This window comes from Pungitius pungitius, chromosome 16 (genome assembly GCF_949316345.1).
Source record: "Pungitius pungitius chromosome 16, fPunPun2.1, whole genome shotgun sequence".
Taxonomy (NCBI): domain Eukaryota; kingdom Metazoa; phylum Chordata; class Actinopteri; order Perciformes; family Gasterosteidae; genus Pungitius; species Pungitius pungitius.
In genome coordinates this window covers 16311755-16339571 of record NC_084915.1, presented here as the reverse complement: position 1 = coordinate 16339571, position 27817 = coordinate 16311755, and the positions used below count along the sequence as shown (strand labels likewise).

The following is a 27817-nucleotide window of genomic DNA, read 5'->3' as shown; positions in this document are numbered from 1 at the left end:
ACTCCTACTGTTGGGGACTTTTTCTTACTGTTTCTTTTGACTGTGCCGTGAAAGGATAAAATTACATTACATGTCATTCAGCTGAGGCATTTATCCAAAGCGACTTACATTGCATTTTTTAACCCAAGACCGTTTCAATCCACTCTAGTTTACCTCAAAATGAATGCTCCTTTTTAATGTTTTTTTCCTCATCTAGATGACGATACAATCTCATCAGACGAAGATTCGTCATCCGACGACAGCAGAATCCCAAGAAAGAGGGTTCGAAGCAATCAGGGCCTTGACGACAACGTCAGAGCGGCACTGCTAGCCCCGTGCAAAGGTCCCCAAAGCCCCGCGCAAAGCATCATTGTGACTCGAGCAATGGCGAAATGCAACGAGGGAGACAAAAGGAGGAAAGATCTGAGGGGGCGAGAGGCCCTCAATGACCCTCGTTCAGCGTCCAGCCCAGCAGTCACTGGTAAGCTCATTGTGTCAAACTGTACGTTACATGTCATTCAGCTGACGCTTTTCATCCAAAGCCACTTACGTTTTGCCCGGAGAGCAATTAGGGGTTGGGTGACTTGCTAAGGGACAATGAAAATAAGGAAATGATGGAGCAGCCGGGGGTTCGAACCACCGACCTTACGGTTCCCAGAACACTTTCCCCTCAGGATTTTAAATATCTGTCTCCCATATTACTTCAACGGTGGTTTTGTAATTTGTTTTACGTATACATTAAAACCTGAGACCATAATATCCGCCTTATTACAAAACGTATGCCGACATTGTAAAAAAGCTCAAATAGAAAAGAACCAACCTACAATGTTGCACGATATTGAGGAGACTCGTATGTGAAGTTAAATTGTAAACTCACGGGCACACATCAAATTTAGAACTATTATTTTGCAGAGTTATCTGGTCATTTCTCCCATTTTGAGCATATTTGGGAGGATCTGCTAAAATAATATAAAATTCCTAAAATATTCCTTTAAATAAGATTCAGCCGGGCAGAAAAGACACCGTTTTGTCTGTTGGTTTGAGGGGCTTTTTGTCCACGTTGTTGTTGTTGTGTCTGTCAACAAACTGACAATCCTCTGTGTTTTTTTTGCTCATCTGTAGGGAGCCGCAACACCTCTGTGGAGGTCGTTGACAAGAGGGGCGACAAGAGGAAGGTCGCCACTGCTGAGGCAGGACCAAGCAGAAAGAGACAAAGACTGGTCAGTGAGGACCGGGAACAAGACAAACAAGGTCAGTAGTTTGTCTTCTCTTGCACTTGGTTCCTTTAGTTCACAACAAATCAATGTTTCATTGGGGATTTTTTTTCTCATCTCTAGATGACGATACAAGCTCATTGTCCGACGAGAGCATCCCAACACTCGTCAGAATATCGTGGGCCGAAAAACGAAGCCTCACGCTCAATGTAGCGTCCATCTCAGCAGTCACCGGTAAGCTGATCGCGTGAAACTGCTCCTGGAGATGCTTCCCGTCATCAGTTCACTAAACACGGGGTTCAGACACTTCACAACAAACTGACAATCCTCTGTGTTTTTTTTGCTCATCTGTAGGGAGCTTCAACATCTCTGTGGAGGTCGTTGGCAAGAGAGGCGACAAGAGGAAGGTCGCCACTGATGAGGCAGGACCAAGCAACAAAAGACAAAGACTGAACAGCGAGGACCGGATAAAAACCAACCAAGGTCAGTAGTTTTAGGTTTTAATACAGAGTCAAATTGAAATTGGTGTTACCATCGTAGGAAGGGTAGAGTTTAGGTGACATGTAGTCGCTGTCACTCACAAATGTATTAAAACAACATGTTTGTGTCTGCAGAAGAGTTGGAGGCCAAATATGAGCAACTGGGCCTCCTCGGTGCAGGAGGATGTGGAAATGTGTACGCCGGCCTCCGCAGGGCCGACAACCTTCCCGTAAGCGCTACACACACACACACACACGTTCCCAAACGCACACACACCCTCTAACAAAAGTCTTGTTTCTGTCTCGCAGGTTGCCATCAAACACATCCTGAATGATAACGTCCACTGCACACATACGGTGAGTGAGCAACGCCTGACACTGTCAAAGTGTTCTGTTTGTGAATGTATCACAGAGGAACCTCTCTGATCCTCAACTCTCGCGTTACAGGACGACGAAGGCAACACAATTTCCATAGAGATCGCCATCATGTTGCAGCTGGCGGCCGAATCCGAGGGGGCATCGCCATACCTTACCCTGCTGGACTGGTACCAGTTGGAGGGGAAGCTGGTGATGGTGATCGAGAGGCCCATCCCCGCTATGGATTTATTTGACCATATCATGGCCAAAGGAGGCTCCGTGAAGGAAAAAGAAGCCAAGGTGAGCCGCTGTGATCAGCTCAGAGTCACAGCGATGAAAGCGCGTCGACGGCGTCCTCTTCTGATCCCTCGCTTCTCTCTTTTTGTTTCCGTCAGATCATACTGAGGCAGCTGGTCGATGCGGCGCTCGATCTGGAGAACAAGAACATTTTCCACCGGGACATAAAGGTGGAGAACATCCTGATCGAGACAAGTTCGAATGTCCCACGAGTTCGCGTCATCGACTTTGGTCTGAGCTGTTACGACGATAAGAAAGAGACCTATCATGAGTTCTTCGGTAAGGTGTCCGGCTCTTGCTCCTGTTCTTCACCAACCCATCTGTGACTTTTGCACTGAAACAAAGCTTCTCAGCCCCACTGACTTTTTTCATTATGTGTGTGTGTTCTAGGAACTCTGTTCACCCCAGAGGTTCACTTTAACGCTGGGTACAGAGCAGGATCCACCACAGTGTTTCAGATTGGAGCCGTGCTGTACAACACCCTCCACAAATTCGAAATATTCAACACGTTGAAGTTCTTTTCAAAGTGTCAGGGTCTCCCCAAAAGAATCTCCAAGAGTAAGTACACTATACACAAACATGTCGAGAGACACAACTCTTTATATTTCAAATTCTGATGATGATCTTCAACTTTCTTCTCTTTCACGCTTCAGACTGCAAAGACTTCCTCCAGATGTGCCTGAGAATCGACCCCAACGAACGTCCCACCCTGGAGCAGCTAAAGAATCACCCGTGGCTCAAAATCTGCTAAGTCCTCAGCACACACACACAAATAGACAAAATGACATAGGGAAAAAGACACAACAACAACACATATATATATAAAACAAATTATATATATAAAAATATATATAAATATATATATTTTAGGGGGTATATATATATATATAAAGACAAACTAAAACACATATAAAAAGATAAATAAATATATATATATATAATATATATATATACAAATACACTTATACCAACTAAAATATATCTAAATATACATCTATATAATAATATTTATAATAAATATTATTAAAAGTAATCTATACATATATAAATATACATATCAAATATAATGTATATATTATATCTATCTACATAGATATAATACATATATATATATATATTAGATATATCTAAATATACATCTATATAATATATATAATAAATATAATAATATATATATATATACATATACATACACATATAAATCTATATACATGTAGAATATATATTTAGAATATAATATATATATATATTATATTTATCTACATATATATAATATATATTAGATAGATATATTATTTATATCTATATTCATATATTTATTACATATATATATATATTTATATATTTTTTACATATTTATATATATACATTTGAATTATATTTATATATACTTTATAGATTTACATGCAGATCAATCTAATATTTTATATATTAATTATACATATATAATATATATATATATAAATACACTTATAATCACTAAAATATAGATATACACAAATACACACTAATACACCCATAAAAATAAAAATATATATATAAATACACTTATACCAAAATACATATAAAAATAAAAATATATATCTATATATATAAATACACTTATACCCACTAAAATATAGATATACACAAATACACACTAATACACCCATAAAAATAAAAATATATATATAAATACACTTATACCAAAATACATATAAAAATAAAAATATATATCTATATATATAAATACACTTATACCCACTAAAATATAGATATACACAAAGACACACTAATACACCCATAAAAATAAAAATATATCTATATAAATACACTTATACCAACTAAAATATAAATATACACAAAGACACACTAATACACCCATAAAAATAAAAATATATATATAAATACTTATGCCAAAATACATATAAAAATAAATATATATATATATATATATAAATACACTTATACCCACTAAAATATAGATATACACAAAGACACACTAATACACCCATAAAAATAAAAATATATATATAAATACTTATGCCAAAATACATATAAAAATAAATATATATATATATATAAATACACTTATACCCACTAAAATATAGATATACACAAAGACACACTAATACACCCATAAAAATAAAAATATATATATAAATACACTTATACCAAAATACATATAAAAATAAAAATATATATCTATATATATAAATACACTTATACCCACTAAAATATAGATATACACAAATACACACTAATACACCCATAAAATTAAAAATATATATATATACACTTTTACCAACTAAAATATTAATTTACACAAAGACACACTAATACACCCATAAAAATAAATATATATATAAATACACTTATACCAAAATACATATACAAATAAAAATATATATCTATATATATAAATACACTTATACCCACTAAAATATAGATATACACAAAGACACACTAATACACCCATAAAAATAAAAATATATCTATATAAATACACTTATACCAACTAAAATATAAATATACACAAAGACACACTAATACACATATTAAAAGATAAATATATATATATATAAATACACTGGTACCCCCTAAAATAGATATATACACAGCAAAAGTGTTGAAATCTCAGGGTTAAAAATTTCCGAGTTGATTTTCACTCCCAGAGTGTAATTTTAACACATTCTGATTTAAATGATGTTCAGTGTTTATTTGGCAGAGTTGATCATGTCAGTGTTAATGTAATTAAGCTCCGCCCATGCCTTTCACTTCTTTAGGTTAGAGACAGAGAAGACAAGTCTGCGCCGTTTTCTACCTCCCATGCACTACTACACGGTAAGTTCAATTAAGTTAAACTTACTGAAACAATTAAAAATTGATGCTGAGAATTTCAGTATGAACAATTAAATATCTACAGAGAATATATGCCTTACACAGCTGTGTTTGTTGCCAGGACTGAACAGTAAATTTGTCCTCGTGGTTAGCTAGCTAGTTAGCAGTGGATGGTAAGCTAGCTAACAGTTTGTTACTAAAACTATCTCCAACTTTATCAATAATGATTTAACAATTCACAGGCATGCTCAAAGCTAGGAAATACAAAGCATTATTATATAACTATATACTATATACTGTATATACTTTATATTAACTATATAAAATCTTGTTTGAGGCTGGAGCTAATGTTTTTTTTCACTTTGAAGATCAAAGGGGCCGCAAAAAACGTGTCCCAACGGGTGTTTCACGTGTCTAGTTCACGTGTCTAGATATCCGTCAGATTCTATGACCTGCAGTGTTGGAAAAAGTACTCATTTACTTAAGTAAAAGTATGTATTACCATTACTATAATTACCAAGTTAAAGCTAAAGTACAAAATTAGCAGAAAATCGGGGTGTGACTGATATATACAGTATATGACATACATTTAAGTGCATCATTGAATACTTATGAGTCTGTGCATAAGCAGACGATTTTCTGGAAAGTAATACTTTTGGGTCACCAAAAATGGTGTAACACTGTCGTCTTTTTACCGTTCTTGCTTAAATGTTTATTTACTTTGTTAAACTTCATTGCATGTCTCAGTCAAAATGCTGGTCCAGGTGAAGTACAGCCAACAGCAGAAGAATGTAAATGAGGATGAGGATGAAGGACTGTTTGACTTTCTGCAATTCCATTAAAAAGGTTAGCATGGCTTACAAAAAGGTTTTAAACCACATCCATGTTCTTTTTAAAGCTCTTTACATGTCTTTATCAGACTCTGTAAATGGGTGTACATTGCTAAACATTTTCAGTTCTGCAATGTGTGCTTCATAAAGTGTAAAGTATAATATACACCAAAACAGTCAATAAAAAACCCCACAATCATCAATTTTTAAATTTGAACTTGGAATGGGTTTTGTGAGGGACAAATACTCTATGTCTATTTAATGATTATACAGTGTTGGAAGTATGTATTTAACATGAACAGTTATTGGCTGTGAGGCAAGAAACGGTGCGGACTTCAAAAGCACATTCAGTTTGACCTTATCTATTCTAGTCATGGAGAGATTGGCCTGCCACCTGATGCAAATGTTATATACAAGGATGCAACAGGGACAGAAGTTGATGGAGAAATATTCAGCGAACTCGTTGGACAAGGCAATGTGGTCCTGACAGTTTTCTCGGATCAGGGTGAGATATCAAGGCAGGTGTTATAAAGCACTTTACACATTAGTATATAATTTAATAATTTAAATGTTCTCTATTGCTTTAGAATTCTCTGATCTCTCCTTGTCTTCTGAGACGTCTGACTCAAGCTTCAGCTCAAGTGCATCAACTATAATCCTAGATGTTCCTAACAAGAGACAAAGAATTGAGGATACACGTGACGCTGTGTCTGCTAAACAGGTTGGTTAATGCTTTCACATTTTTTCATTCTGAGTCACTAGAAAAGCTGTTTATCACCATGTTTTGTATTCTCATGTTTTTGTTTTTTTTATTAGTTGATAGAGGCTGTGCTAAGAGGCAAGTCCGGAGGTGAAGAAGTACTACAGGAGTACCAAACAACAGAAACCCTAACAGATGCTGCAAGAAGACAAATGGTTAATATCCTGGTGGCTCACATGATTGACAATCATGGGTATGTTTGTTTCACATTGTTTTTATTTGTGCCAAATAAATGCATGACCATTGCATAAATGTACTAATTTACTAATTTAATATCTCCTCTCAGGCACTGCCCCACTAAAACAATCAGAGAAGATTATGCATGTGGGATAGTGATGCTGTTCCCTTCCCTCAAGGATCCATACTCCAAGAAGGGCTATGTAATAGGCATTATTATTGTTTAAACTTCAATGTCATGTTGTGACCCAAAACTGTGAGATTTCTTATGAGTTGTCTTATGGTTTAACAACACATTTCTTTTTTCTTTTCAGGAACACTTCTATGATGCTGCAAGCAGCACAGGATACATTTCTTGGCGTCTGAAAACATTCCAGAGGAAGATTCGTCAAGGATCTGCACAGCCACCAAATAGCCAAATTGACTTTTCTCCAGGAGGCCCAAATTGCCAAAGGACTGTTAATGTTGAAGGGCAGCTTGATGGTGATGCTTGCCAAGAGGCCATGTCTTTGCTTAACCATGCAGCTGACAATTCCCTGATTTTCCAGAAGATGAGAGACACCTTTCAGCATCGTCAGAAGCTTGTTAATGACCCAGGCAGAAGTGTTGATATACTCTCCAGCTTCCCAAGATTCCTGGATGCAAAAGGGTTGGTAAGTTTGGGATGAGATGTTTGGAGTGGCTTGATATTTGAAAGTATTTCCAGTAGTAGTAGAAGTTGTTTAATATCTTCTTTCCTAAAGGTGGACCAAGACTTCACTCTCCTATTTGACGAAGACACATCCTCCAGGCTTCTTCAGAAATGGGATTTGGTCTTCAAGACAAATGTCATTAAAGAGGCTAAGCGACTCACCTCAACACCAGAGTTGAGTCGCTTGGTGCAGTCAGCAGAAAGTCCCCCAGGAAGTGATCTTGATGAGGCAACAAGTGAGTGTTTTGTTTATTTGAATACATTTGCCATCATTCCAGTTAAACTATAACTGCAATAATATTTATTTTTTTCATTCTGTGTCTCTGAACGTTGATCTGATTTTTAGGATAAGTGTGGTAATAGTGATAATAGATGGATGACTGTTTAAAACTTTGTCATAATGCCTCCCTGTTCTCATTCAAACTTAAAAGTATTACGTTTGAAGCGTTTTTAGTTAATTCTTGTGACTGTTTGTCCTCAGCCTACGACCAAGAAATGGCCTCCCTGTTGTTGCTGTTACATCTCCTTCCACCACCTTCAGGGGGACTGAAGTCTCCAAAAATTAGTGCATGTGATGAAGTTGAAAGACTTGTTGTCTTTCACAAGGTAATTATATTATTAAGGGGATTATAATAATTTGTCATGTCAACTTCTTAGCCACATATGTAAATGAGGGTTGTGGATTGTAATTATGTCTTCATTCCCATCTTGCACTAGCCAATAAGATGTTAAAACAATCACTTCTATAATGTGTTTTTTTCCTTTGGCTGCACATTATTCTTGTGTCTAATGTTCAGTTTTCTGATCTCAACCATAGTCATGCTGCAGTTTGGAGGAGCATCTCCGCAACCAGCAGGGTCGGCAGCCTTGCAATCTTGCTCTTCTGACTCCCAACAGAGAGGAGGTACTCTGTACTCCTCTCTTTTGGGCGTCAGAGGAGCTAGATTGACAGCTTCTACATCACCATGGAAAAATGTCTCATCCCATGCAAGGCAAACCGCTCCCTCGGGGCATGTAATGAACTTTTCAAAGCACATTTTGTGTTTAAGTAAAGCTTAAGCGATAGTTCTGGAAGGAAGACTCCCCCTTTCACGGTGGGTCAATAGATGTGGCTGGCGTCTTAGCTGTTTGCAAACAGCGAAGGGGGCGGGGGAGGGTGGTTTCCACCAGTAACAAACAACCAACCAGAAGTGGCTATGGGTCGGGTGACCAATCATAGCATTGCTGTCAAACTATTTAAGGAGTGATCTTGTCCTGTCAGCTGTCATTTCAGGTCGGACCAGACGCAACCCTCCTCCACCCCAGGCACCTCCGGTCTAACAACAGGCAGCATCGGCCACTACAACTTCCTGGTGTCAACACCACCACCCGTGTCTGGACTCTAGGGGGAGAATTCTGGAGGAGCCGTACTGTATCGCCTCCCCCGATTATCCTGTTCGAGGATAGCGTCCAAATCGCTAAAGACTATAATTCTGTTTCATACGTAATAAAGGGGTCTATTTGCAGAACGAGTCTCTCCTGATTGAATTTGTCTTACGATGTGGCACTTGTGAATTTTTATACATTCCTGAAGACAACAGTGTATAACATTGATGTGGGGAAAAAGAAGAAGACATGCCAGTCTTTTTTCAAATAAGTGATGTACTTTTGGTTGAAGATTACTTTTTTTTTTTGACAAACAAGCTATTTACAGAGAATTTTGATGAACATCATCATGCATTCAGAGTATTACGAAGTGCGGAAAGATGTTTACTAAAAATGTCTGAGCTTAAATTTCGTAAACCGTTTCATATTCAAAGCTCATACAATGTTTCGGATGAAAGTTTGTACATTATACCCTTCATTCACAATGTTTTAATTCAACTGACTGCAAGGGAGAAAAGGAATAAATGTTTTAGAAAATGTTTTTGATTATTGTGATTAATTCTTATTAATATAAGTATATATTTAATACATTTAAAATGAATTTTAACATTTTTTCAGTGTAGACAATTGACACATTAGGGAGAGTAATTAACACTACCAAAATAGTTAAAAAAATTAACTAAGCAGTGTTAGTTGTCTAATCCCTCAGGGTTACTTTAACACTGTTTTGTAAGTTAATAAAGGAACTCTGGTAGAGTGTTAAATGTTTAACTATTTTGAAAGTGTCAATTTAACTCTGGAGAGTGTGGAGCTATATAAACTCTCAAAAAGTGTTGAAATCAACTGTGTGGGAGTTAATTCAACACTGGACTTTTTGCAGTGTATAAATATATATATATATAATACAAATACATGTAATATATAAATCCATTTAATATTACATGTATATAATATATATATGTCCATATAAATATATACATACATTTATATGTATGTATATAAATACTCTGATACCCATTGGTCTCTTACTTTGACAGAAATGTACATCGGAGGCAGTCCCTTGATGAGCTACAGGACCCCAATTCTCCAAAATATGATTACTGAATAAATACATTTGTATATGATATAAACCAAATGAATTCTTCTTTTCTCTTCTTTTTGATGTTATGCTACAGTGTTCTTGAGTTAATGAGTTTGAATATGGATGTTCCATCCCACAATAAAAGCCTCTCAAAATACCATACATGCAACAACTTCTTTCGAAATCTTTTAAAAGGTTTTTTTTTTTAATTGCGCCCTACGCACATGGTTTAATATTTCTTCCGGCAAAATGCAATTTTTAGAAGCCAAGGTCTCAAGAGCACACTGCGTGGATTGATCAGGTTTAATCCCTGAGAAGAGTTCAGTCTTTTACAACTGTAAGAAATTATGAAAATGTGCCAAAAAGGCACATCTTTAAAAAATTAAATGCAGCGCCCCCTAATCTTCAAAAATTATGAAAAGATTAGGGTAAATTCAGGGTTTCAATGTTTACACATCCGGCAACTTAGGTGAGGGCAGGCCAAGCCAGAGATGCTCACGAGTCCCAAAGCTCGAGTCCGAGTCGAGTCTGAAGTCTTTCGAGGACGAGTCTGAAGTCGAGTCTGAAGTCACCGTGTGTTCGACTCGAGTCGCACTCGAGTCCGAGTCTCCAACTCGAGTCCCCATCTCTTATCAACGTCCCTTTTACCGTAAAAAAAACATACCAACAACTTTTTACTCCTCCTTTACTCTTTACTTAATGTTTTTTTTTGTGGTTTTTCCCATAAAATGAAAATACGAAGCGTAGCCGCTAAACCGGAAGTACGTAGATTTTAACAGTAAGAATCGACGCAACCGTCTGTAATGACAGCGGTTACCAGGGTAACGAGGAGAAAAGTTCATGAACGGATATAAATAAGTAATCCTGGTCTGACGGGATGTGTTAGCAGCAGTAGGTGACTACACACGCTGCTCTTGGCTCTGATATTTTTTGTCAACGTATTGTTTTGCTTCAGTGAGCAGAACAGAGACAGTTAAAGGAGATCGCAGAGTAAACGGTCCGCCGCTGGAACGCATACGTCCCGACGTCAGCGAACCGTCGGTCGGACCGCCAGCAGCACCAGCGGCACCACCGCCTTCCCGTCAGCGCCACCCAGCAGCGGCATTCGACATCTTTCTCGTGTGTGGCCGCGCGTGCGCAGCCAGCAATATATGTCAATGTACGTGTTACGTAGGCAGGTAACGGAGGGAGCGATATAGCGAGCTCATCAGATTTTTCCTAAAATTAAACATTGTTCACGAGTCCCAAAGCTCGAGTCCGAGTCGAGTCTGAAGTCTTTCGAGGACGAGTCTGAAGTCGAGTCGGAAGTCACCGTGTGTGCGACTCGAGTCGCACTCGAGTCCGAGTCTCCAACTCGAGTCCCCATCTCTGGGCCAAGCCATTTGGAAGTTATACATCTTGCCAGATTAAGCCACACCCCTTGCAAAGTTCATCTTCTTAAAACCATAAAACAGGTTATAAATGATCATACGGATGTTTATATATGTTATGGGTGAGAAGTTCATGCTATATGAGAAATATGGAGCACATTAGATAAAGTATGGTCGAATTAAAACAACTTCAACATTCGTTGCGAATGGTGGTTTTTTTGAAAATGCTCCCTACACACATAGTCTTCCGGCAAAATGCCATTTTTAGAGCCAAAGGTCTCAGGATCACACTGCGCGACTTTGAGAAGAATCGGGTTTAATCCCTGGGAGGTCATGTCAGGCTGCGCTGATCAGCTAATATGGATCAGCTGTGAGCCACAGGCAGAGCCTGCGAGTAACCGTGACAACGAGGCATCTGCCGTCACTAACGAGCTCACAGGGGCAGAGACAGACAGTGAATCCACACCTCAAACAAATGTCCCCTGGAGCAAAACTAGCCGGGTGATCTAAAAAAAAAAAAAAACGTGAGACACAAGACTCTACCGAACGCATGAGTCTGTGTGTTTTAAAACTGCTCAACTAGCAGTTTACAAAACATGTACCTTCCGGGGTTTTTTGGGAAATATGTCGGCAGATTTGTATTGGAGCCAACGGGACTTGGGACAGACTTTGTCTCACTCTCGGGCCTCCTCACGCAAAAAGTAAATAACTGGGATTCCATACTCACATGAGTCCGACCAGCACAAGCACGGCATCGTTTTAATCCAGAAATGACGCCAATCTGCTGCAACTTGGTGGAGCCAATCCAGAAGTTGAGATTTTCTTCCTACAGGAAAATGGCCAGTGATCAGTCAGCTGTGTGACACCATGGGACAAAAGGCTAAGACCTTTAGCGTGTGTGTGTGTGTGTGTGTGTGTGTGTGTGTGTGTGTGTGTGTGTGTGTGTGTGTGTGTGAACGAACAGATGGATCTTTATGACAGAGGAACCGATGAAGACAACAGACTGAGTGTTCATCTCAACCACATCTGGATAGAATCCGATCAAACGCTGTGTGAAGTGACAGCAGTATGTATCATCATCATCGTCATCATCATCAGTGGCTTATCGCAACTCTGATTGGCCGATTTCAGAAGCATACAATAGCTGTGCAGGAGCTTGTTTTAGATGTCAGTGACTTCTCTATTACAGGAAGTGGAAACTTTTGGCTTTGATTTGGCTTCCTTCCCTTCAGTCCAGCATCACATTAACATTAACATGCCTACTGCAACACGCCTACTCCAAAATAGAAGGGGCATCCTTGCAGAAAAATAAATTAGTCTGGTTCAGTCAGCAAACCAAACTCCTTGACCAACTTAACTACACACACTTGGTGAGAACAACCCGTGCAAGTAAATTACTGCGAAAGAGTGAAAAAGAGTTTTCGTGCCATTTAAGAAAAAGGAAAAAGAAACACCTTCAGTTGCCAAGAACATTTCCACCCGTCCGTCTGGGAGAAAGTTGAATCCAAATCACGCCGCCAAACGGTTTGACATTTGACGACACATTTTTCTCTGCGGAATCTCACAGAAATGGAACATCACACCGGTGTCTGGTTCAGGCCGGCGTCTCCCCCCCCCCGTGATTTGAATTCCACCTCGGGGAGGAAGCGACGCGGTTTGGCAGTCAAATCGGCCTCAGGTCTGTGAGCTCAGACCAATCTTTTCCGGCGGGCGCCTCTCAAAATGTCGCCTTCCGTAAGCCACATTTACCGTGACGCAGCTTTTTTCTTTTACGGATCATCATCATCATCAGGGGTCTTTTCCCTCAACTTGATTCCTCCTCCAGAGCAGCACAATGTTTCAAAATCCATTACACTGTCAAGAATAAACTTCAAATCTTTTGAACCAACACCCCCCTGCTCAGGTTCATCAATTCGAGAGCTTCCTCCACCAAAGTGACTTCCTCTCTATTTGTAGATCAGAAGTGATTTTGACGCACACGACGTCTCATCCTCTAATCCCCACCTCTACTCGGGCTAAAGGTGCATTCTAATAACCGTGATTGTAGCCGGGAGAGACACAGACACGAGAATTTATCCCCCCCCCCCCCCCGGTCCTCCAGAGTGCTCCTTTGATCTTTGATCATCAATTCGCTCTCCTGAAGTGCTCCTGATGCTTTTAATCTCTTTATACCAACAAAAAAACCACACTCGGTCCCCGGTCACCAAACGGCCGGTCGTGAAAAAAGAACCGTCTACGTGTGGGGGTCAGATGAAAGGTCACAGTGTCACTCCAATCAATTTAATCTCTGCACGGACGGTCTTTTCAGGACACCTCAGCTCCGTGACTCCTCATTCGTGTGAGGTCTAAGAGACGGTTCTTTTTTACAGGTGGCCTGAGTGTCAGAGTTAGAGGTGTCTCGTTCAAGGAGGGAACGCGTTTTGGGATGTCGCCGACCACATGAAACACAGAAATGTTTTTTTTTTTAGTAGGAAACAACTTGAATGAATCCATTCCGCGGGGGAAGAGACGGAGGAGAAGAGCTCTTTTGAGCGTTGCATAGTCTTTTAAGGGAAAAGGAGAACAGAATAGGAAATAGAGGCTTGCTTTACCTTTCCGGTGCATGGCCACTCGGACGCGGGAACTGGCCCTGAATTGCGGTTTTGGGTAAAAAGAAAAGTTCTAACAGCAGGTGCTTTGTACAGATATCTCAGGGGGGGGGGGGGGGGGTTGTTGAAAGGCAGACTGTTTTGTGGATGAACACTTTGCCAACTACGAACAGATGACGAGAACAGTCCTCGGACAAATAGCCAAACGGCAGCGGGGAGTCAGACAGTCAGCCCCAAATAGCAGCAGATACGCTCCATGCACTGGGGGGGGGGCACGTGCATCCTGTTTTCCCTCGGAGCGGCCTCTCAAGCACACGCCGTGCAATGATGACACGTGACACCAGCAAATCATAGTCATTTCTAAATGACTTACGGTGCCACCACAGCCACACTTCATGGCAGCTTTGCGCCCACTTGCCCCGAATGAGCCGCCCCCCCCTCTGATTAATTAGGAACGACCCCTCCCAGCGGCCTAGTGGTAGAGACTCTTTAATAAACATCTGTGTGTAAAGTTGCACCACACAGGCAGGCATGGAGCAGCCATAGCAGCAGAGTAGTCAGCATAGTTTGCATACACATGCAAAAATCATCCCTCATATTTATCACCTTCAGCTTTCCATCTTTAGACCCTGTACCCCCCCCCCCCCCCCCTTCCTGTCCCCCTGCTCTTGCCCCTGCCAAGTCGTGCGTCCTTGGAAACCCCCTGCCGGCACTTTGATTGGTTCTCCCATCATCCAGACAGGCAGACAGGCTGAGTGTCACCCAACACAGGGAGAGAGGGAGAGGGGGAGAGAGGGAGGAGCCTTTGCTGTCAAGGTGAACGGATGAAGCTCTCTTTCTCTCTCTCTCTCTCTCTCTCTCTCTTTATTACGCTAGACATCCCGAACACGACGCGCTTCTACCGGCAGGGAGGGAGGGAGAGAGGGAGGGAGCGACCATCTGACCGGAGCCGGCGGAAGGGCATTCACACACCGGCAGGGAACGGATGAGGCAAGTCGGGGGGGGGGGGGGTTTACTTCTCTTTTTTCTTTTCTTTTTTTTTCCAACCATCGTTTCGTGTTTTGTTCCCTTTGGTACAACATTTTGCGCCCTTAAGCCAAGTGGCACGGAGCGCGCTGCGCGCGTCGTCTCGTCGGAGAGTCCTGCAGAATTAAAAGGTGAGTTTATTGTTGAAGGCAAAATGTGGTTCAAACAGGGACCTGTGGTGTGTGTGTGTGTGTGTGTGTGTGTGTGTGTGTGTGTGTGTGTGTGTACGCGCGCGCGTGTGCGTTGTTGTTGTTTCAGGTATTTTATTACCTGCGCTGTCACTTTATCGCACGGTATCCATTTGGAGAGGATGTTAGTCTCAGGGTGACAAACGTTTCCCTCGTGGAGGAAATGAAAGAATCTACATTTAAAGCCATAAACAAAAACAACAACAACAAAAAAACACAGCAGTGCGTCTGTTGCGTAATGATGAGCAGCGTGTGTTTTGGGTGACACGGACACGACGGAGGTTCACTCAGATCTGCTGAAGAATCTCTGGTTTGTGATCAACGCACGCGGATAGAGGACATGTGTCTCTCTCTCTCTCTCTCTCCCCCCCCCACCCCCCACAGGGTCCCTAATTAAAGTCCTATGTGTAAACAACGTGCAGCTGAATTCGGCTCCAGAACAGCAGATTCGTCTCATGTTGTTTTACAGTTTATGGAGATTACATCAAAAACATAAAGCCGACACTAAATATAAGTACAATTTTCCTAAATTTGACTTGCATTTATTTTAGTTTATTAAGGACACCCAACAACATCATGGTCTTAGGCTCATTACGTCATTCATTCTTTTCATTTTCTTGGTCTCTCTGTGATATTTTGTGTGAGGAGGCCAGTGGACACGACGCAGGTGTCCATCAAGGACATCGCAAAACACCCTTCATTCAGGACCGGCACATGGATTTGTGCAGACATTCATGGTCCCCGCAGGATGAATCTCACTCATTTGGTGGTTCCCCCCACTCTTCATCAAGTCTGAACGGTAATTTGATATTTTGCAGATCTAATCGCAGATTAGAAGAAGGTAAAACATGACAAACAACAAAAAAAAGCTTACACGAGACCAGCAGGGGAACCAGAAGAAGCTTGTTGGTGTCACATTGTTGTCAGTCAGGGGCTGAAGTCACTGAATCTGATTAAAAGCCAATGCACAGGCAGGAGAACTTCTCACTGGTGAAAGTAGTTGTTGTCGCCCCCCTTCCTCCCCGCCCCCCCACTCCCTCCCCATCCCGCTGTGAGTGGAATGTGACGACGGACGTTCTGAACCTGCAGAGGACACCAGAGGGCACGGAGGTCCCGCTGAGGCCCGCAGAGTGACCTTGGAGGCAAAAAAGCTGCACCCTGGCGGGTCGGAGGGCCTTAAAACTGGAGCCTCGGGTCCATTTCTAACCAGAAGACCAGACGATTCCTGCTTTTCAGGTCCATGGTTTTGAATAATAATCTCGAAAAAACCCGCGCAGCACAAAATGTACCGGATCCAACGACTGTGCCAGGATGAAATTGTCTGTTGCTGGATGATTTTTTAGAGGGGAGCAAACCATTAGGTCGTCTATCGGGTGTAGACTTATTTTCTTTTTTTTAAACGTGGCCCTAAATGGTTCATGATGAAACCTCCTCCACTGTTATCGCCTTTTAGTATTTTGCCTATTCACATTTTAATCTGACTCATCCAGTCCTTTAAATCACAGTTGGAAGCACTTTTATTTCCGAACCGCACTCCAAATGAAGAGAGAGAGACCAAAGAGGCATATAAATATAGTGCGAGTGTGTGTACTGTACACGAGTGGGCCGCAGTACGTGGGGGGGGAAACAAACAAAAGCTCTGTTCCGCGTCAGCGCTCGCAGATCGAAATATCAGCGGCTGCGCGACCCCGTGGGGGGGGGTTGGGGTTGGGGTTGGCGGGGGGGGGGGGTACGTCCAGGTGGAAGACGCAGGAAAAAGAGCTTGTGAAAGGCTTTCTGCACTCGTGTGGCACTCTGCTCATTTTAGATGTGTCAAGCCCACCCAGACTGGTTGATTAGGTCCACGGGAAGAAAAAGAGTCATTGGGAATCAACAGTTTGAGGATTGAGATGCAACCGGTGCACCTCTCCAGAGGACGAACCCAATGTGAAATGTTTCAACGTTTACAAGAGGTGAGTGTAGAGAGTCGAGAGTTGTCGTTTTATTCTTATGTCTTTTGTATTAAGACCATTTCCAATTCATCCGAGGGGTCTGGAGGGTCGTATGAATAAGCACCAATTCATAACCATCGACAGGATGGCCCCGCGATGCATGGAGCGTTGCGTAACATGACAAAAACATAAGAGTTTGAGCCCGCTCACCCTCACCCCCCACCCACCCAACACCCCCGGCCCCCAGCCGAAGCACAAGGAAACAAAGACATGAAGAGGACAGTGCTGCAGTCGGCCTTTGAAAGAACGCCCCCCCCCCCCCCCCCCCCACACCCCAACGAGAAGCTCTCTAGAAGAGCTCTCCAGGAAGAGGACGTGTGACGTGATCTCAACATCTACATCGTCTGCTGAACAATCCGAATCTCAATGTTCTTTTAGTTTGGGTTTTCCTTCTCATTAGCGTTTAGCTTGTGTGTCACATGCTGCTGCAGTGGTGCTTTAGGGAAATTACAAAAGTAGACACGACTTCCTCACCTGCACAAACACGCTGTTATGCTCGCTTGGGTTCCTTTTTTTGTGCCTTTCTCTTTTATGCTTCTACAGCCTGAAATGTGACTGTAGCGGACTCCAAAGAACAAGTCCGTGCCACGTGCCAAAAGTAATTCCTCAAGAGACCGCTCCGTTTTTTTTGTTATTTGACGCCAATTTCCAACAAAACTGTGCGATGGCCCAGTTTATTCGCTCCAAAAACGCACCTAATTAGTATTTGGTTTTAATTACATTTATGAATGTTGCTTAAACTTCACTTGTCAATCAAACACTTGCATTTAACACTCAGTTTAAGCAAAAGGAAGTCTTGCAAGCTGAGACGAATTAGCCAATCACAAATTAGCATTTAGCTCAAAGAACCAGGAGACTGACTTAACGCGAGGTCTGCTGAAGTTCTGTTGGATGTAAACGTTCTCGGTAAAGTTTGGGCTCAAAACTATCCGTGCCGCTGGCAGGAATGATTCCGGGTGTCAGATCTCAGCAGGCGGAGGTCTGTTTTTTTCGGGGGTCGCTGAGATCTCTGGAGGAGCACGACACCTCCGTGTCCAGAGGACTGTCTGTACCCTCATTTGTGACAACGACGTGTGATTTCAGAAAGGGTTCAGTTTTGTTCCAGCTAAAATTTTTAGCAGACATCAGCTGCTTCTTCTCGAGCTTTAACACAAAATGATTTTCTAGTTTAAAAAAAAAAGAAAAGAAATATAAGCGTTAAAAACGAATTAATTTCAATGAAGTTAAAGTGGCGTTTTTGTTGCTTTTCTTTTCTCTCCTTCTACTGTTTTCGCGTTGTTTCTTTGGCTGAATCTAATATTTAATGTTCTCCCTGTACAATTGGGCTGAACATTGGATGTTATATTAAAATCTAGCCTTCCACTGTGGGTAGTTGTCCCATTTGTTATCATGAATTGTGGATTTGGACAACCCCAAATCCACAGCAGACTGTCCTCCACGGAAAAAATAAAATTTTACATGTTTCAGATGTTCATTGCTGGATCTGTGTTATATTCTGACACAACTCCTCATATTTAAATGAATTGACAGTCTGTGTGTCTTTGGTAGGGAGACGGCTGACGGTGGTCTTGTGTCCTCCCTCGTGTGTCTTTTGTCCTCCTCGTGTCTCTTTGGTAGGAAGACGGCTGACGGTGGTCTTGTGTCCTCTCTCGTGTCTCTTTGGTAGGAAGACGGCTGACGGTGGTCTCGTGTCCTCCCCGTGTGTCTTTGGTAGGGAGACGGCTGACGGTGGTCTCGTGTCCTCTCTCGTGTCTCTTTGGTAGGAAGACGGCTGACGGTGGTCTCGTGTCCTCTCTCGTGTCTCTTTGGTAGGAAGACGGCTGACGGTGGTCTCGTGTCCTCCCCGTGTGTCATTGGTAGGGAGACGGCTGACGGTGGTCTCATGTCCTCTCTCGTGTCTCTTTGGTAGGAAGACGGCTGACGGTGGTCTCGTGTCCTCCCCGTGTGTCTTTGGTAGGGAGACGGCTGACGGTGGTCTCGTGTCCTCTCTCGTGTCTCTTTGGTAGGAAGACGGCTGACGGTGGTCTCGTGTCCTCTCTCGTGTCTCTTTGGTAGGAAGACGGCTGACGGTGGTCTCGTGTCCTCCCCGTGTGTCTTTGGTAGGGAGACGGCTGACGGTGGTCTCATGTCCTCTCTCGTGTCTCTTTGGTAGGAAGACGGCTGACGGTGGTCTCGTGTCCTCCCTGTGTGTCTTTTGCAGGGCGGCGTGAGGCCGAGGAGGCCCGATGGGACCTGAGACGCCCGTGGACGGACGCGGACGCCCCGAAGGGACCAGATCCCTGACTGAACGCGGGAGACGGGGACCCACGCGTCTCCACCGGGGGCTTCGGCTCTTCTGATTGGACGTCGGCTTTTGCTTTCTTCCAGATTCAACCCCTGCTGGTTGTGTGTTTTTTTTTTCTTCTCCCGTGGATCTTGGACTCGAAGTTCTGCTGCAAAAAATGAGGCCATGATGCTTTATTGATGAACTTTTACTTTTCATCAGAAAAGATGCCGAGTGGGCGGATTGTTAACGCAGCCTGCTGAAGCTTCTTGGATGATTACATTTTGCTGCGGTTGAAACACGTGTGGAGCTGCATCTGTAATCTCGAGGAGTAACAAGATAAAGATTATCTCCTCAGACACATTTCCATGTAAATGAGAGCCGCAGCAGCAAACATCTGGAAGGAATGCGGAAGATTGGAATTGTTTACTTGAGTTAAAATGGATGGAACTATAATATTTAGATCAAAAACAACATTTGAGTCTTTTTATTCAGTGGTGTTTGCGGGAAGTTTGTCCTAAAATGGATTAATCTGTACGAAAAAATAAAACAAGCCACCATCAACATTTTAAAGGCAAATAACCTCATCATCACCTGGTGGCGTTCAGGTCCCTCTTCTCTGAAAACATTTTGATGACATTTTATTGGACAAAAACGCAAATTCTTTTTGAGGGCTCTGCTTTTTTCTACCGGAGCCCATCGTGAACTCAACCACGTCTCATTGACGGAATGTTTCGGATCTTGAACTGTTCTTAAATCCCTTTTATTACCCTGGTTAACTTCGTTTTTTTTAGCAAATTCTAAGGATCTTCGGAAAATTACTTTCTCGATCGTTTCAACAGGAAAGAAGAAGCCATTTTGTGGAGTCGATGCGGCGGCCATCTTGGAAAAAAGTCGTCGTTCAGCACCGTTTATGTGATGGTTTTTGAAGGATGTTGCTACTTTTAACTCACTTCAATGCATCAGCTTTCAAGGGACGCTGCTGAACTGTCGTTGCCAGTGAAGCGAGGGGTTTTCAACCCTTGGATTACATTTTAAACTGCAATATCTCTTTTTAATTTTTTTTTTTTAAACACAGAATGTGACAAAAGTGCCAGTGAACTGTCTTTTTTTGGCGCCCGTCCCACCGCGCCGAAGTCGCCTCGCCCGGGAGCTCTCGTCACCGCCCCCCTTCGTCGCCATGGTGATGTCGCAGGGCACCTACACCTTCCTGGCCTGCTTCGCCGGCTTCTGGCTGGTGTGGGCGCTGGTCGTCATGCTGTGCTGCTTCTGCAGCTTCCTGCAGCGCCGGCTGAAGCGGGGCCACGACGGGCGGCCGAGGGAGCAGTGCCTGCGCACCGTGGAGATGGAGCCGCTCGGGGGGCACCCGCCTGCTCCCCCACCTCCTCTTCCTCCTCCTCCTCCTGCTCCCGCTGCCCCACCGCCGCCTTTACAGCTGCCCCGCGAGCCGCCGCAGTTCATCCCGCCTCGAAGCCTGTCGCCGCCGCTGCCTCTGCAGGTCCCCCATCCGATGCCACAGGCGAACTGGGTCAGCATGCCAGGTAAGGCTGGAGGTCCTTTAAGCACCTTTGAACTATATTATAACAACATAGAGTGGAGGATGTGAATATTGTTCAAGATATTTAAGCCTCAGTGTTTACTTTTAACACTGGCAGTTTAAATATTAACTACTTCTTCCATTAATCTCAACACTCAAACCTCCCCCCCCTTATTTACGGAACAAACGCATGCTTGAACGCAACGCAAAAAACAAAAAGAAACACTGAGTGAATCCGCAGGATCCGAGGATTGATTCTTTTTTAGACACTTTGCTTCTCAGCTCGCGCCTCCCCGCCTGTCCCGGGCAGCGCTCCCCCCGCAGGGCGCCATGGTGACAGCTGCCCGCCGACGGCGTGGGCGCGGCTTGCGGAGGCCCAGCGGTGACGGAGGGAGCGGCGACCCGCGACCGGGCTCAAGCGCGGGCCGGAGAAATTAAAACGACGGGAAAAAAAAGACCAAAAGAGAGAGAGAGAGAGAGAGAGGACCCCGAATGTCGACTCTCTGTCAAACTGCCCCACGCTTCAAACGGTCACACTCCAGGCTTTTCAAAATAAACCTCCGTGGGTCACCTTCAATTTCCAGTTTTTCCTTAAACAAGAATCTGGAGAGTAGAGAGTAAAGATCGGAGGAAGAGAGGAAGGAAAGCAGAGTGGAAGAACCTCGGGCCGCCGTCAAAGATGTTTAATGAGCGGAGACAGACAGCAGGGAGTCAAACAAAAGGCGCGTTGGAGCCGCGGTCACAGAGCAGACTGATGGAGAGGTTCAGTATCCAGGCAGCGGGCCGAGCCAAGCGAGAAGCAGGTGCCGCCCAGCTGAGCGGAACGGAGACGAGGAGAATCCCCACCAGCTCCGGATCATTCCACGTCCGCCACGTCTACGAGTCTCCAGATAGCTGCACACGATCAGAGAGACGGGTGTGAGGGGCACTAGGGGGAAGGAAACGTGATCGGGGGCCAAAGCTTGCAAATAAACATGCATCTTGTTTGTTTAAACGGTCAGCGGCCAGTTTATCTGCAGCAATTTTTATATTTAGCCGCAAAAACTCAGTTTAAAACTCATCCGGGCTGCAGAAGGCAATCTTAGTCTGACATTGCTCGCCAGAGAGAGGGCTGAGAGGCTCACAGCAAAGACAACACTGCTTTGTAGCGTCCAATCGGCTGCAGGGAGACGGTGAAAAACACACTTCATGTATCACTCACTGACCCCCCCCCCCCCCCCCCCGACAGGATGTTCACACTGCGAGAGGCTCTCATTAGACGCTTCGTTCTGACCAGCAGCAGGTTGCGAGGGGGAGGGGGGGGGGGGGGCGTTTGTGTTAATAATATGCAAGAAGCACTACGTGGCCCTGATTGATTGAACGAAATTTACCACAAAAACTGTCAATAGACGTGTGTCAATATCTCTATCAAAATGGACGCCTTTTATTCGGCCGTTGTGTCAGGTGTGGTTTTTTGCTGAAGCCGCTATCTGAATACTTGAATGAAAGGAGGTCGAGCGGATCCAGCGGCACGGGCCCGTGAGTCATATTCCGTCGGCCTGGTTCACGCTGTCACATGGGGGGGGGGGGGGGGCAGCTACTTCATCCCCACGCACGCCGATACGAGCGAAAGCCTCTGATCCTCAGGGCACCGGCGGTTATTTAGAGCCGCTGTGGCAGCTGGGATTTTAACAGCAGGGAGAGATGGACGGGGGGAGGGAGGTTGGGGGGGGGGGGGGGGAGTTAACCCGCCGAGGTCTGATCCCGCGGGAGTGACCGTCAGGTACAATCACACACGAGAACACACGCCATTTGCATCTATAAATACGTCCGGCGCCATGGCAACAGTACTATACAAAGACGATGGACAAAGGTTCACGCTATGGATCGGTTGTGATCATTGGGGATCATTTGCATCGGTTTGACAGAAAATGTTAAGCTACAACAGGTTGTTGTACTTCTTAAGCTGACCAAGTCCTGAATTTACCTCCTGAATGAGGTTTATCTTTCATTAAACCCTTATTTACACACAACGGTGCTTCCGGGTCCTTCTGAAATAAACCAACCAAACAAAGACAAATCACATGATTTGGTCAGACACCAGCATACAAAACATCAATGAATATGTTTTTAGTCAATAAAGTTTAGGAGATATTTTCTCCCATTTCCCTCAACAGTAAGAAAAAGAACATCTCCAAACACACTTTCCTCATTTCACACATTCTCACAGCATCAGGAAACAGATTCAGACGTTAATCTAAAAAAAAAAACTTACGTATTGTCGCCGCGTTAATGCCTGCAAATCTTTTCTCTCTGTCCATACGAAGCTTCTGCAAGGAACTTATAAGGCGGGTTTTTTGCAGAAGCACAGAGCCGGTGCAACTTTTTCACAAATATTGATCTGGGATCTGGGCAGATTCCCTCGGCCTGGACACCGAAACTGCACCGTTGTGCCAAAAAAGGAAAGCTGTGAGACTGTGATACCCAGAGCCCAAAATATTTCCCTTTGTACTGAGGATATGTTAGAACATAGAGTCTCATTGTACAGTATGCCCACAGGCTCTCGGAAAGGTCAGAGGGATTTTTAGAAATGCTGCAGGTGTGAACTTTTGTTTCACCGCATAGACGCCATTTCCTCAAAAGATCTTGTTTCTTTTATTCATGCTTGTACATCTCTACAGTAAATCTAAAATGCCATAAGAACATCATTTGTTTCAGATGACGGACGATAAGAAGCACGGTAGCGCCTTGTTTTTCTGTCGTTTCAACCCGGCGATGGAGAATAACATCTGATACAGTAGAATATGGAGAAGAAAAAAAAAGCTTTGCTCCATTACGTACGGCAGCTGTGTCCACTTAAATGCCGCGACGATAATTCATGTCTCAAATGCACCGAGACCACTTTAAAACCTCTTTCTGCCGAACGAACCGGATGCGTATTTTTCCGTCCATTTCAGGTGTGAATGGTCTATCAGTGGAGAACAAGGGAGGAATCTGTAGCTTCTGACTGCAAATGACTGCAGTAAATATCCCCTTCTATCATTTGGCTGTGCAGTGCTGTGAAAACATTGTTCCTGATAATGTCAAACAACAACAAACACCTGCCTCTCTACTCTGCCATTCATCCACTGCTCCAGGAGGAGATTCAGAGCGATCGTCCTTATTTTGCATGACGAAAACCGCTGCTCACGGCGAAAGGTGAACGCGAACTGTCCTGTTTGTTGGTTGGATCTGAACAAAAAGCCCAAAAGAGAGTCTGCAGACGCACGTCAAGCTGCATTGAGCTTCTGATCGACCACAACATCCCACGCACCGTAAAGAATAAAATCCCATCATCCCACTGAACAGACTAAACAAGCTCTTGTGCCATTAACACACCCCTCTGTTGACGACCCAACAAATGTACGGGAACTATGCAAGCAGGAGAACGGCGACCTGTTCCCGATGCGAGTGTGTGTGTGTCGCGTTGCGCAACTTGCTGCATCGCCGTTTCTCTCCCGTCGGGAACGATGCGAAACAAGCGCGCCTTAAACGGGGAGGAAAATCCGAAGAGAGAGAGAGAGAGAGGAGAAGAGAAGGGTTTCTATCCCCACAGCTAAACACACATCGTCTATTGCAATGTTTAACCGTGTTTGCAGTTTGACACGTCTTGTCCTGTTATGATGGCGGTCTGCGTTAAGTTGCCGCACTGCACCCTGGGACGATGTTTTTCGTGGTTAACCCCCAGTCTTTGTCTTCCAGACACAGACCTCTTTGGGAAGCCACCCTGCTACGAGGAGGCCGTCCTGATGGAGGACCCTCCTCCGCCCTACAGCGAGGTCCTGGCCGACCCCCGGGGGGGCACCTACCTGAAGCCGGCCCCGCTGCGACCCGCGGGCCCCCTGCCTCCGCCCCCGAGGGAGCGCCCGGGTCCTGCTCCGGTGTTCACGTCGGACACCAGCAAGCCCCCCGTGGCGGCGGCGTTCCCCGAGCGAGGTTACTCCTCCCTGATCCGCCTGCCTTCGTCCCAGCGCTGGGACTCCCTGGGACACCTCCTGTCCAACATGGACCTGAACCACAACAACCTTACCCCGCCGGGGGCGGCCCGCTCCGTCCAGACCGCCACCGCCGCCGCCGCCGTGGCTACAATGCCCCGCCGAGAGCCCAGGACTCACCACAACGGGCATGGGCCGAGGGGTGGCATGCAGGGACTCCAGGGAGGCGTACAAGGACTCCAGGGAGGCGTACAAGGACTCCAGGGAGGCGTACAAGGACTCCAAGGAGGCGTACAGGGACTCCATGGAGGCGTACAAGGACTCCATGGAGGCATACAGGGACTCCAGGGAGGCGTACAAGGACTCCAGGGAGGCATACAAGGACTCCAGGGAGGCATACAGGGACTCCAGGGAGGCGTACAAGGACTCCAGGGAGGCATACAAGGACTCCAGGGAGGCATTCACGGATTTCGAGGAGGGACGCAAGGGCTTCAAGGGGGGATCCAGGGGTTCCAGGCAGGGTTCCAGGGGCTTCAGGGGGTGCACGGCCTAAGGGGACTGGAGCCAAGCTGCGGCCTGCCCACAGCCTTCCCCCTGCTGGGCCGCAGCACCGCTGTCTAGACCTGCGGGTGGGTCCACCTCGGAGGTGGAGGAGATCTACGAAGGCCGACTTCCTTCCCGTGTTCGCAGGTCTAACACGGCTAGCAGTAGAGATCCAATTCCCCCGAAACGAGCTCAGAGGAGGTTTAGAGAGACGTCGACGTGCGGGTGCTTAGGGGCGGCGCTTGCCCCCGCTGGGGTCTCTGCTTTCAACTACGGCGTGCGGTCGGAGGCGAGGAAACAAGGCGCCGCTGTTGTCGGGGTTGCAGTGGCATCCCCCGTGGCTTCTAGTCGCGGTTTCACCGGGGGGGGAGAGGAGAAAGGTACCAGGAAAGTGGTGAAAAGGGACACATCTGTTTCTCCACCTTCCATCCCAGACCCTTCATTTTCATCTCCACCCCCCCCCCCCCTCCCAAAACACATAATGTCACCCTCCCATTTGGTCCGTCCCTCTCGTCTATCGGTGCCTGAGCAACCTATTGTGCCAGCCTGCTGTTGCCATGGCTCCCGGGAACTGTCTGTTGCCCACGGCGACCTCTCCTCTTTTCGTGTGCTCCGATGCTTCGGAGGCTCTGCTCACAGCTCGTCCGCCAGGAGCGTTGATGGAGGAAGAGGAAGAGGAAGCAACGAGGAAAGGTAGAGTAGAAGAGGCTCCTTCGGAGAACCAGGTGGACTTGGAATGCTTTTTGTAACATGCTGCGTTGTGGTTTTTGCGATTTCTTTACAAACAAAAGAGTTGCCGTTTGTCTGCATTCGGGAAGCTGTTTGTTTTTTGGCGTTCGCAGGATGGAATAAGCTCGGCCATTTGGGCATTACACTTTTTTTTTTTTTTAAATGTACAAATTTACCATTGTTCTTTTCAGCTTTGTGACAAATGCCTTTTCTGTTGTGAAACAAAAACATCTTCAACAGCTCTAGACGTCTTCATTCAAGGAACAAAGAACAGACAACAATGTCCAAAATACCATTAAATAATGGATTCTTCTGTATGGAGCATTTTTTATTTGAAATTAAAGCCATTAACAACACTAGATGTCTCCTGGATTCATTTGCTTGAACATCTCCTTTATATTCTAGTATATAGTGTTTAGTTGGTTTTTAACCATTATTCATACTTACACAACAAACAGAACTCTCACCATTTAAAATCCAGCCACGTCGCAACGAGACGTCACATTCAATAAAAAAGACATATTTCGCGTTTATGTATGAGTATCATGAAGTCTGTGTGATTCCACCTACACCTACCAGATTTTTTTTTTTGTCTAAAATGAAAGTAATAGTATATGTATGTATAAATGTCGACATATCAGTGGATATGTGAGGAACTGAGATGCGACATCCTGTTTTGCAGAAACGTAGGCCAACATTTTGTTCTGGTTCACTGGCTGCAAAAAAACCCGCCGCCTCTTCATCTGAAGCCTTCCTCTTCATATTGTAATTTGCTCTATTTATAATCAGAGAGGACAGAATGAGATGTTCTGCAGCCTTCTGCAGACCTCGCAAGTTCACACATACGGTATTCAGATCAGATTTGACCCTTTGTTGCGTCTGTGCTTCTCTTAGCTGTAGGTTCTGAATGTCTCTGAAGCTGTGAATTGTCCTCGTGCGTTACTCCCACCCTCCTCCTCCTCCTCCTCCTCCTCCTCCTCACTTTCCCCTCTGACTGCAGTCACCTGGACGCCTGCTTCACGTCGTCAATCGTCAGGACGGAGGCGAATCGCCACCGTCGCGTGTCGAGATCCAGAGAGTTTGTTCGAATGTCAACATCCTCTCAGCCGCCACAACACAACGTCAACGGCGGTTTTCAATGATCCGAATCATCATCTCCATCTCAGGCTTCTATAGCTCTGTGGAAAGAAGGTGCTCTTCTGCAGCATTTGTGGGTCTTTTTAGCATTTTAAGTTTACCTTTTGTCTATTTTGTGTTTGTGTGCTTAACCATATATTAAAATAGAAATTATTTGTTTAGTTTTCTGAAAGGTTTGAGAAAAGTAGCCTGGTCTTATGAAAATGGCATCGCCACATTACAAAACTGAGCATTGTATTATGTATAAGAATATCGTTCTTTAAACGGCAACCAGGAGAACCAGAGCAAGGCAACCAGCGTGAGGGTTTACGCATAATACAACGATCAAAGTTGCCTCTTTGTGAAGGATACAGACTCCCATCTCATTTTAAAGACAAAAGAGCCTGATGAGGATGATGATGATGATGATGATGGTTATATAAAGAGGGAAGGAGTGAGGGGG

At 44.4% G+C, this 27817-nt stretch overlaps 2 protein-coding genes and 1 long non-coding RNA gene across 3 annotated transcripts; all 3 read left to right on the top strand.

The window, feature by feature from the left end:
* The first annotated feature begins 363 nt into the window (after nt 1-363).
* LOC119215807 (serine/threonine-protein kinase pim-1-like) lies at nt 364-3109 on the top strand. Its single transcript, XM_037468247.2, has 10 exons — nt 364-460; nt 1102-1230; nt 1317-1427; nt 1548-1676; nt 1808-1902; nt 1982-2029; nt 2120-2329; nt 2425-2605; nt 2717-2884; nt 2980-3109. Exons 1-10 carry the CDS (start codon nt 364-366, stop codon nt 3075-3077), a joined length of 1266 nt encoding a protein of 421 aa, XP_037324144.2. The 3' UTR covers nt 3078-3109.
* A 3231-nt stretch (nt 3110-6340) lies between these two features.
* On the top strand, nt 6341-8184 carry LOC119195159 (uncharacterized). The gene is made up of 6 exons (XR_009942545.1): nt 6341-6481; nt 6564-6697; nt 6793-6929; nt 7023-7116; nt 7228-7840; nt 8086-8184. It is a non-coding gene; the product is annotated as an uncharacterized LOC119195159 (long non-coding RNA).
* Nucleotides 8185-15015: 6831 nt separating this feature from the next.
* Nucleotides 15016-26594, top strand: LOC119215970 (uncharacterized). The gene is made up of 3 exons (XM_037468557.2): nt 15016-15165; nt 19414-21017; nt 24734-26594. Exons 2-3 carry the CDS (start codon nt 20657-20659, stop codon nt 25585-25587), a joined length of 1215 nt encoding a protein of 404 aa, XP_037324454.2. The 5' UTR covers nt 15016-15165; nt 19414-20656; the 3' UTR covers nt 25588-26594.
* The last annotated feature ends 1223 nt before the right edge of the window (nt 26595-27817 follow it).